The sequence below is a fragment of the Amphiprion ocellaris genome, chromosome 20 (genome assembly GCF_022539595.1).
Source record: "Amphiprion ocellaris isolate individual 3 ecotype Okinawa chromosome 20, ASM2253959v1, whole genome shotgun sequence".
Classification (NCBI taxonomy): Eukaryota; Metazoa; Chordata; class Actinopteri; family Pomacentridae; genus Amphiprion; species Amphiprion ocellaris.
Genome location: NC_072785.1, coordinates 25,822,767 through 25,834,823, shown reverse-complemented (window position 1 = coordinate 25,834,823; position 12,057 = coordinate 25,822,767). Strand labels below are relative to the sequence as shown.

Sequence of the window (12,057 nt, the reverse complement as noted above, 5' to 3'; positions counted from 1 at the left end):
ATGAACTCTGTAGCCCATCCTTCCATCCATCCATCCTTCCATCCCAGCAGTGATTTAGGAGGACATCTGTGGCGGAGGCGTGGCCGCACGGCTCTCTAGTAAAGAGGATGGAGAGTCGGAGCAGTTAGCATGCAGCTTTCAGCATCACGAGTATCAGATTAATTGACAGAACATGTGTCAGAGTGGATGGACGGAAGATTATAAAGATACTGACAGCTCAGCTTCCAGGACACAGTCTGCCTGCAGAGGATTTTTTCTTTTTTTTACTGTTTAAATGAGTTAAATCTCTTGACAGGGCATGAAAATCTGTTTTTTACATTTAAGTCACCATCCAAGAAGAAAAATCCCACAATTTTGAAAAAAAAGTGACAGAAAAAAAGTACATTAAGTGATAAATTCCACATTAAACTCAACTTGACATGCTTAAATCATTACAATACGCCCAGATGTTTTCACCAGTTAAAAAACTTTAATTTAGTCGTCATAAAACACGCAGCTTTACAACTGTTTCTCACAATCAAAAGTATGGAAATAAGGCAGACTCATTCTGGAATGACAGAAAAACAAAACAAAACTGAAACACACCGACCCCTGTTGAAATTATTACAACTGTTAAGCGGTTTTTCTGATCCCCGTCGGCCCCAAAATGTGCCGTCATCTCTCAGCCTGAGCATCAGATCCACCTGCAGACACCTCAGAGGATTTATAGTTTATACTTTTCTCTATTTGCACACATGCATAGCCAAATCTGTTTAGCATAGACACCCTAATAAATGTAACTCTGTCTGTTACATCAATGTGGGTTAGAGCTGCTTTAACGATGATAAATAAACAAAATATTGGACTTCAAATTCAAACTAAAATTAGCAGATTTTTTTAAAGATTTGGTTCCAACTGTTGTCTGAACATCCAAAAATGCAAAAATAGCACCTTCAACTAACAGAGCAAACATAATACAGATGCTCAAAAACAGACTTCAGTGCGAAACATTGCAAACTTTATTGTCTTTCTTTCCTCGGCCCAAAGCAAAACGTTAATTATAACTAATCAAGGCTGACAAAAAAAAGGTTTTACTTATGTTTTAGAACCAAAGTCTGTTTTGGAACATCTCTATCATGTTTAGCAATGTTAATTAAAGGTGCTTTTATCGCACAAGTGAAGAGCAAACACAAGAGTTAATATTTTTATTGACCTTTTTTAACTACCTCACCCATCTGCTAATTACTTTGATAGTTGATTTATAGTTTAGCTTTTGAAGCAAATTTGCCCAAAAGATGACGTCTCAACCCTCTGAACCCCAAAAATCTGGCAGCAGGTTTGAAAGGCATGTTATCTGTTTAGAAAATAACAAATTGCCAAATGACATCTTTTTTCAGAGCCTGAAAATGAAAAATCAAAAAGAACATTGAGATTTTCAACTTTTAAATGGTCAATAAACTACTCTGCTGTCATTCCACCAGGAAAATGAACCAAATCTCAGCCTTAAGTCATAATATTACATTGAAATCCTGTTTTTCTACACATTCCATTTTTTTGCTTTGCTCTAATTGGATTCTGCAAAAAAAAAAACCACTAACATCTGCACTCCTTGGTACAACCCAGAAGCCGTTAGTGACTCAGTTGCAACCAACAGTCCAGTGGCAAAAATTCAGGGACTTTTCAAATAAACCTGGCTGAACTGCAAGCAGTGTTTACACAATAGATAGGAAACAAATACGTAAACAATTCAGAAAATGTAAAAGTTAACTATTTTGAGCATGCAGTGCCACCATATTTTTTTTCGGCATCGGTAACACTTACTAGCACTTGGAAAAATGTTGATAATGGGTTTTTAAATATCCGTAAAATGTAATTATCAGATCGAACTCAAGTTGTTCTTGTTTTTGAATTTATGACATTAAATCGTTGTTATACTACACAAAAGTGTAGGTTTTTTAGTTCCCTCTACTTCTAGTCATGGTTGTCGTGTGTCCATAGATTGCAGGACTTTAAATTGCAGTGACAGATGTAAAAAAGTGGAGTTCAGAGGGTTAAATCGAATGATTAGCCAAGAAAATAATCATCAGACTAAAAGATAGCTGCAGCTCTAACACATATGTGCAAAAGGACTGTGAAGGAATTTGAAGGGCTTTTTTTTTGAGGCGTAAACTCCAAATCTCAGCAGGGATTCTGATGCAGCAGCGTTCAGAGAGCGGAGAAGCACATAACGAAACTCCCACCAACATATCTGACAGTAAAGCAACACAGCAGAGGGAGGGTTTTCCCTTTTGTACACACAAACAGCTTCTCATAAACACAAAACAGCCGAGCAGCTGCTGGTCTCTTCCTCTCGCCGAGAAGCTAAAAACATCTCCGTGGCTTTTGTTCTCCTCACATCAGCTGGAAATAACTGACAAGTCGTGTGTAAAACCGTTGAATTTACACGTAAAACTGAGACTCCTGACAGTCTGTAGCCTCTTGAGTCAATGACATCCAAAACAAACAAAATCAGGATAGAAAATTAAAAAAAAGTACTTGCGTGTAAGCAGTTCCGTCTCACACCGGAAACCATGACGACTGTGGAGGGAAGAAGTAGCTCTGTACAGTATACATACATACTTACATACATGTACATACACGTGAGCTCTGCCGTGAGCAGGCACAGTGAAACATTAACGCTCAGATGTCCACGTGTCCTGATTGAAGAGGGAGCAGCCTGCTTACACTTTATGCATCCAACTGGTTACCGCCTTAATGGTGCTGGAGCAGAGACGAGAAGTCAGAACGGGGCTGCGTTCAAGACCTTCTAACCGTCACATCTCGATATGCGAATCGCATAACGAGCCCTGCTGAGAAGGAAAGAGCCCCAGTTTCACTTTTTGATGATTATTGCTCATCTATGATTAATTAATGAGGAGTGAAACGACTAGAAATAAAACGAAGAAAAGCTCAAAATTCTCCTGATCTCCTGAACCGACGGTACCTGAAGGTATCCACCAAGCTAACGCCCTCTATAAAGCAAATCTCATTCACAATAACCCTCCACCTCTAAATAAACATACTCTATACAATCACTTAAGACAATTTTATAGATATTTTTCTTTGCAATCTCAATGACAGTTATTCTCCAGGGTTAAAGGGAAAAGAAATTACCGCATAAAATAAAAAAAGGGACAGTTCATGTTGTGAAAATGAACGGTTTGTCGTCACGCTGGGCTCAGGATTTAGAAGACGAGATTCTCATCATGCCAGGAAACAGACTTTGCCCTTGGTAGACAAACTCATCATCCAAATTAAAAAAGCATCTGGCTGATCTTCTCCTGTTTCATTTCTGTCTGCAGGATGATTTCAGCTCTTCTACAAACTCCTTCTTCAGGGATCTGTTTTGAACTTGCTAATATGGCACTTATAATTCCGTTCAAATTCATCTGCATCATTGCTATTTAGATTTAAATTCTGTACAATTATTCTAAAAAAGTGAGTTTTTGTCTATCTAAATCTCGCTGTGCAACTGCCTTCTAGTAAAAGATCACCGTACTGAAATCAGGGCTCGACTTTGGACAAAAACTCCACATTGATCTAAAGCAACTGAACTAAAAAGCTCCATCTCTTCCTTCTTGTAAATAATAAAAAAAAAAGACTTCTGGTGGAATGAATGCAAACATACAGTAGCTGTTTTCACGTTTTGTTGTCAGTGTCAGCAGATAAAACGTGTAGCTTGGCCGTCACTGCAGCAACTCATGTCCCATTTTCATTTTTCAAGTCATAAGACGTCCCTGGTCCACGACGGTCCACCAGCAGACGACACACGATAAGACATTTAACTCCACGACGTCTGAAGTCTCTGTTTCAGCTTCTTTCTCCTCCTGTACACCCGCCTGAGATCCTAGTGGTGGTGACCGACGGACAGCACCAGAGGAATGAGGCAGCCCAGCACCAGCGCTCCCACCTCCACTTTGCTCAGTCCCTTCCCTCCATTCCCGCCTGCAGGAGCGTGGCTGTGGCCGCCGCCGCCCACCTCGGGCAGGACATGGACGGTGGCCACATAGAGGAAGGTGCCGGCCGAGAAGAGCATAGCGACACCGGTAGCGTTGACGTCCGACAGAGCCTCTTTGCTGCTCTGAAAGGGGGAAAGAACAGGATGAAAACTGACCCAACGAGGAGAAAGATCCTTCCTTGTGGCTCAAATTCTAATAAAAAGCCTTCATGGCATCATTTAATTTGGATTTATATGGCTAATAAAATGTCTTATGTCAAAATGTCTGGTAAAATTTTGTTTTGAAGACAGTCCCTGCTTTATATTTTACTGAGCTGGTTCCTTTCACTGTTTAAAAAAAGATTAAGAAGATTACAGTTGTTTGCCTCAGGCTGGATGTTCTTAAAGTCACAAGATCTTTTGCCAGACCAGTAATAACAAGGTTTTTCCTGGTTTAGAACGAGTCTTTGGGGTGTGTCAAAGCACAACAGTAAGAATGAGTCTGTGTTATGTTTTCTGACACAAATCTAAGCATTTTCCTGGTATTTCTGACCAACTGACAAACAAAAAGGTCTATTATGTTTGAGTAAATGAAACACCAGTTAAGAAAACAGGTTGAATTAGATTTAGACTACTGACCAAATAAGACTAGGACATAAAAAATATATAAATAAGACATCAGCACAAGTTGTGTTGAATCAGACCGTACCTGCAAAAACCAAGTAAAACTGCTAATATAACCAGTCACTGAAGATGAATTACCAGTCACTGTGCATTTCTGACCATTTGACAAACAAAAAATGTCTATTATGCTTGAGTAAATGAAACACCAGTTAACAAAACTGGTTGAAAGGTGCATATATTGGTTTTTAATCTCAATTCCTATTATTCTGGTGTTGGCTAAACCTCTTTAAGTAGGAGGTAAAAATGTCTCAGATATGATGTTTTTTGCCTAAGAGAGCAGAATTTGTTTGCTCTAAAAGGCCAAATATCAGTCAAAAATGAGCGATTTTTGTAAGAATCATAACTGATATTTGACATTAAAAGTCAGCACTAAAACTGTAACAATATTTACCTGACTGAGGCCTAAAAATGTGAGCATGGCGAGGACGGGCGCTGCCAAGGCGAAGACCAGCAGGTGTTTGCGGATGCGATTCCTCTCGAGACCAGCATGCATCAGGAACGACACCAGGCCGAACGCCGCTGGAGCCTGAGGAATGAGAATTCAAACAGATTCTCATTTACAGTTTACTGCAGCAGCTAAAGATTATTCATTGATAAATGTGCTAATTATTTTTGCTGAACAACTTGTTAGTTCTTGGTTGACTGTGCAGATTATAACAGTGGTAGTGGTCTGGAGGTATGCTTGTTTTTCTTTCCTATTCCCCTTTTTTTCTTTTCATTTTAAATATAAACTACCAGTCAAAAGCTTGGACACACCTTCTCATTCAATGCTTTTAATCTATTTGTATTATTTTCTACATTGTCGATTAATACTTAAGAATAACACTTTTTTGTTTACAACATAATTCCATGTTTTCTTTTATAGTTTTGATGTCTTCAGTATTAATCTACAATGTATAAAATAATTAAATAAAAACCATTGAATGAGAAGGTGTGTCCAAACTTTGACTGGTAGTGTATATATATTATTTTAAGGGGTTGAGGGGCAAATTGCTGTTCAGGAAGGGGAAAAAACACAAACCTGTAACAATATCATTTGTGCATTGTACTGCATTATGTTGAATTCTGTAGTTATGAATAACATTTGGTTAAAAAAATTACTAGGTCTGAAAAATGTCAGAAAACAGACAAAACGGCCCATCATAATATCCAAAATGGATTTTTTTTCTCTAAAAATCTTACATTTAGATTTAGACTACTGATCAAGTAAGACAAGAAAAAAAAATATGAACAAGGCATCAGCACAAGTTATGTTTCACTTTTTTTTTTTTTTTTTTTTAAACATTATTTTTGAAAATTGGTCATTATAAAAGTAATTTTAACAGTTTCTGTTCCACTGCAGTCACATACATTTAAGTTATATAAAGTATGTATTCCATATAGATACATAGTTCAAAAAGAGGTTGAAGAAACACGTTCAATCTCAAATCCAAATAATGAAAAAAACAAAACAAGTGTGTGCATGTGATGAAATTCTTACTTGCGAGGAAGCATTTCTGATCTGCTTGAACAAATGTGTGACAACTCTCTATGCACTCACAACTACACAACATTTAATTCCTTGTGAAGCTGACTTTTAAAACTAAATAATAATAATAAAAATGTTCACTTCACCATGAAGAATGTACTGATTGTTACTCTGTCCAGCTGTGGAGTCTTACAGTGGTTCACCACATTGGACAGATAATTACCAAAAACTAAATCTGTCTGTCTTCAACGGTATTTAGTTAAGCAGACGGGAGCTGCAAAAACCAATTAGCACTGCTTATATAACCAACCAATGAAGATGAGTTAGCATCCACTGTCAAACCTCCAAAGTCTCTAACTTCAGCTCGAATCATGTGCATACGCATGTTTTTTAAGTTATGCAGGTTAAATTAAACACCATAAAAATACCACAGGAATCCACAGTGTAAGACATGATGCAGTATGACCTTATGCAGCATGATGGCTACGAAGACGATGAGCTGAACGCTGGTCTGAGAAGTTGAGGCAGCAGCTCCTAACGCCACACCATCAGCTGGAGACAGAAAAAAAAACAAAAAGAGAGAGAGCTGGTCAAATAATTCTAGTATTAGTAGTTTAGTCATCAACACAGCAACATTTAAAAAGCTCTGATTCTGAGATAGATAGATAGATAGATAGATAGATAGATAGATAGATAGATAGATAGATAGATAGATAGATAGATAGATAGATAGATAGACAGACAGACAGACAGACAGACAGACAGACAGACAGACAGACAGACAGACAGACAGACAGACAGACAGACAGACAGACAGATAGATACATAGATAGATAGGTAGATAGATAGATACATAGATAGATAGATAGATAGATAGATAGATAGATAGATAGATAGATAGATAGATAGATAGATAGATAGATAGATAGATAGATAGATAGATAGATAGATAGATAGACAGATAGATAGATAGATAGATACATAGATAGATAGATACATAGATACATAGATAGATAGATATGGGGATATTGGCAGCACACAGTACACACATATAAATGGATATTTTCTCCTTTAAGACAAGAAGTATAAATGTTTATAGTAATAAATATAACAGCATCTGTTTAATGTATTAATCAACATGTAAACTTAGGTGTAGCAGAACATTATTAGCTGTGAAATATTTGCACAATGTTACACAACATGTCAATTTCGCAAAACAGAAACAGCAAGAGGACCATTTATCATCTATCACAGCAGTGATTTACACATATGGTTGATTTCTAAGTTAAACCATAATTAGAAGACATGAAAAAAAACTACCGGCAGCGTGAACCACAAGACCCAGCGTGGTGGTGATTTTTGAGGAAGTGACTCTCGCTGACTCTGGATCTAAAACAGACCAGAAAACACCAGTCAGACACGATTTTTCAATGAGCAAATAGAGTGAAGAAATTGGAAATGACAGAATAGACTCTACATGCTGAGCTAGAAATGTGTAGCATCACATGTTGGCAGACTTTGTAAACAGTTTGCAGAGAATTAGCTGCAACGTTGGCGCATCTGGCAAATCAAAATCTGCAGTTGAGCCATCTGGGGTCTAATTTAACTAATTTCCTTCCATCTCTGGGAGCTAAGCAGTAGATGAAGCTGCTGCAACACGGCCCCATCTTGTCTAAAAAACTGACCTTCAGTGTTGTGAACATGAGAGCTGCCTATCTGGTCCACCAGCAGCATGAAGACGAAGCCCAGGACCAGAGACACTCCGATGCAGGCGTGGAGCTGCTCATGACTGTGTTCGTGTTTCCCGCTGGCGCCCAGAGCTGCTTCTGCTTCGCTCTTCACCTCGGACGCCTCCACAACTCCAACCTGACCGGGGCTGTGATGTCCACCTGCAGAACCAAAGGTCAGGAGGGAACAAAAGAAGAAATATGGACTGTTAAATGACACAAAAACCTTCACAGATCACAACCAAAAGGTTTTAAACACGAAATCCTGACACTGCTCGGCACAGAGACCAACTCAAATCGACTTAGTATGTAAATAATCACAAGACAAACATATGAGTTTGTCTGTTACGTAAGAGAAATAGATGTCACCTGGTCGTACTTTACCACTGTCTGAACTTTGCTCTGTTTGAACATGATTCAAACTGTTAAAAACTACTCAGGCAGCTGTATACAGTGTGTATTATCGGTCTTGATTTCCCTCTAGTGTATTCCAGCCTGGGTCTGCACAAAGGCATCTCAAGCTCTGACAAAAATCCAGAGTATTATTGTAAACAGTGCAAACAGCAGGAAATGAAGTATGGGAAACAGCAGCTGGACTCAAACCAGGGAAAATGAAAACTCATGGTCCGTACATTCAATAAAACCTGAAAAAAACCCACAAACTACTGCCAAAAGCAGAAAAGCACCAACTGTTCAAAATATTGTTTGCCATTTGTGGAATATCTAAACAGGGCAACACTGAGAGCTGCCTTCAGTACTACACGGGTATTATCTGGTATCAGAAAATAAATCTTCAGACTGAAACCTGGACATCAGTGCACTTGATCAACAGGATGTGCAGTTTTTAGTGCCTTATAATGAGATCCTAATGTATGTACTGCTAAGGAAAGCTGCCAGGAAAGCAGTTCTGATAGCTGGAATTGAAATGGGAGCCGAATAGATCCGCCAATTAATCAATTAGTCGACAGAAGTTTAATCTGTAAAAATAGACAGTCGGACGTTTAATCCAATTATCAAGTAAGAAAGTCAGAAGTTCTCTGCTTCCAGTGTCTCCAGTGTGTTGATTTGCTGCTTTTCTACTTCATATAAACCAGTAAGTGCAATCAATGTCAACATTTTGCCAATATTTTTAACAAAGTTCACCCCGGTAGATTTCATTGAAAACTGAATATCTTTATGTTTGGGACGTCTGTCAAACAAAACAAGCAGTTGGAAGACGTCACCTTCTTGTTGCGATTAGACAACGGTAGACAATAAGATTCATTAACATAATCACCAATGAAAATAGCTAAATCATTAGCAAAATAAGCAATGAAAATAATTCTTAGTTCGAGGCTAGTTCCCAAGGGCAATTTACAGCTTACGTCTCTCTTGATTGTTTGATCTACAAACTGTCAGAAAATTTATCTGTCAGTACACAAACCAAAAATGCTCAGATCACAATCATAGTTGAATTTACAGAAATAAATCAACAAAAAAAGGTCAGAATCAGCACACTTCAGAGAACAATCGACTTACTTACTTGGTAATTAAACAATTAACCAACAGATGAATCTATTTAGCTCCTATTTTTGTTTTGTTTAGTGCTTCATTTAATACTGCTTTCTGGACAATCCTGGGTACAGACGTTCAGATCAAAAAATAAAACAATGGGAATCACTCTGAGCTTTGCAAAACTGTGGTATCATTCCTCCCTAAATTAAATAATTAACTACAAATAACTGTCACGATGAGCGGGCAACAATTAAGTGTTTCAAAATCAAAATTGCGATGTGAAACATTGCAATTAGCATACCGAAAAGGCTGTAATTCCGACTATATTACGCAGCATTTCTAATTCAGGGGCTGCACAGTGGCGTAGTGGTTAGCACTTTCGCCTTGCAGCGAGAAGATCCCTGGTTCGCGTCCCGACTTTCCCGGGATCTTTCTGCATGGAGTTTGCATGTTCTCCCTGTGCATGCGTGGGTTTTCTCTGGGTACTTCGGCTTTGTCCCACAGTCCAAAAATATGCTGAGGTTAATTGATTATTCTAAATTGCCCGTAGGTGTGAATGCCACTGTGATTGTTTGTCTGTATATGTAGCCCTGCGACAGACTGTCGACCTGTCCAGGGTGTCCCCTGCCTTTGCCCGAGTCAGCTGGCAACCCTAATGAGGATTAAGCAGTGCATAGATGATGGATGGATTTCTAATTCAGGGTTTAAACGGTCGTGTCAATGGTTGTCAATTGTGTGACAGTCACACCACTGAATCTAAAAAAATCTATTACAACTAGATAATAATTAATCTGCTATCCCAAGTCAAGACTTTGGAAATTTCGTGCTTTGTCTCACCAACAGTCCAGAAACCAAAGATAATCAGCTTATTATCAAGTGAGACAAAGAAAAGCAACAAATACTCTCATCCAAAAAACTAGACAACAATTATTTGACATTATAACAATAAAATGATTGTTACTTAACTAATCTTTGCAGCTCTACAAGAGAATAGGGCTGCGAGTAGTAATTATTTTAACTGCCAATTAACCTGTTGATCATTTTTGCAATTTATTGATTGCATGTTTGTCTATGATATGGAAAAAAAAATGGTGATCTGTGGTTACCAAAGCCCAATATAGCATAATAAAATATCTTGTTTTTCTCACAACTGAAAAATATTCAGTTCACTGTCATAGAGGAACAAGGAAATAAAACAAAAGAACAGACACACACATTTAGGAAGCTGGAATCAGACAATTTAGACTTTTTCCCTCTTAAAACTGACGGACATAAGCATATTAGCTGACAACTAGTCCATTAATGTTTGTAGCTCTGTCGAACTTTACCTTCAAGTAATTCTTCATAAAGTGCATGGACCCCTTCAGGAATGATAACAGCCAGTGCAGTCCCACAGAGCAGCCCGGCTCCCAGCACTGTGACCAGCTTCAGCTTCTCCTGCACAAAAACAATCACACAAAAACCTTCAACACAACACAGACTCAGTGCCTCTACCTCCAGCTGATGATTTGATAACATCACAGAGCTCATGATTGTGATTAAAGGCACCAACACAGACGAACTTTTGGATGGTAGGAATCTGGAAACGTGGCTAACACCGAAGTTCGTCTTCAGAAAACTCACCTCAGAGAAGTTGACAGCTAAAGGTATCGTCCCGGCCACGTAACATCCCACCAACATCGCCAGAGACAGCAGGCTGATCGAGCTAAAATCGTCCATGACTGCACTTTTCTCTTCGGCTAATATACTAGCTAGCTACACCATCAAATCCACCTACACTTTTAGCAGCGACTTTTTTTAGCTCGACAGGTGAACGAGCATTCCCAGAAATATATCCGCAGGCTGTCTTTTAATCTAACAACCGCTACGAGTCTGTTTGGTCTCAAACGGAGCCAAACATCCACGTAAACCTGCTCCGAGACGCTGCAGCCGCCGGCCTCAATAATGTTAGCTTCAGCTAAGCTAACTAGCTTCGGCTAACTAGCTCCGGTTCTCAGGCTTCATAAACACAGAACCCCGGTTCGTTAACATTCCAGTGAAGACATCCGACACCGAGCATTGTTTCTACCGCATTTAGCGGTGAAAAATACTACTGCAGCTTCCCGGACGAGGTGAGCAGTTAGCTAGCAGGCTAATAGAACATCCTCTTGTTTGGTGCCGATAGAAGCGCTTCCGGGTCAGATGTCAGCCGCTCAGGTAGGAGCTGCCACGTATCTGCGGGGCTGCTGGAGGAAACAGAGCCGGAAGAGGCGGTGTTAACCCTCCTGTTGTCTTCCTTTACGGGCACCAAAAAATTGTTCCCTTGTCTGAAAAAAAATCCAGAAACTCAGCAAGATATTCCCCAAATTTGTAAAAAATTGAAAAATCTTTAGGAAGAAAATTCCAAAAATTTCTTAAGAGTTTCCCTTAAAAGTTTTTTTTAATCTCCAAATTTGGTAAGATATAAAAAAATTTTAAAATAAATAAATAAATAAATTAAATATTTTCAAAAAATGAATAAAAATCTTCCAACAAATCCTAAAAATATCTAAACTGATTACATATATATCAGTAAAAGTTCTAATATTTTCTTTAACCCTTGTGTTGTCTTCATTTACGAGCAGCAAAAAATATTGTTCCATCCAAAAATTCAGCAAAAAAACATTCCCCAAATTTATAAAAATTTGCAAAATCTTCAGGAAGAAAATTCCAAAAATTCCTTAAAAGTTTCCCTTAAAAGTTTTTTGTTT

General features: G+C 38.5%; 1 protein-coding gene across 1 annotated transcript; it reads right to left on the bottom strand.

The window, feature by feature from the left end:
* Nucleotides 1-447: 447 nt before the first annotated feature.
* Nucleotides 448-11,516, bottom strand: slc39a9 (solute carrier family 39 member 9). Its single transcript, XM_023280195.3, has 7 exons — nt 10,952-11,516; nt 10,657-10,765; nt 7,793-7,996; nt 7,428-7,496; nt 6,574-6,659; nt 5,031-5,165; nt 448-4,099 (listed from the first exon to the last, which is right to left on the bottom strand). Exons 1-7 carry the CDS (start codon nt 11,045-11,047, stop codon nt 3,866-3,868), a joined length of 933 nt encoding a protein of 310 aa, XP_023135963.1. The 5' UTR covers nt 11,048-11,516; the 3' UTR covers nt 448-3,865.
* Nucleotides 11,517-12,057: the final 541 nt, after the last annotated feature.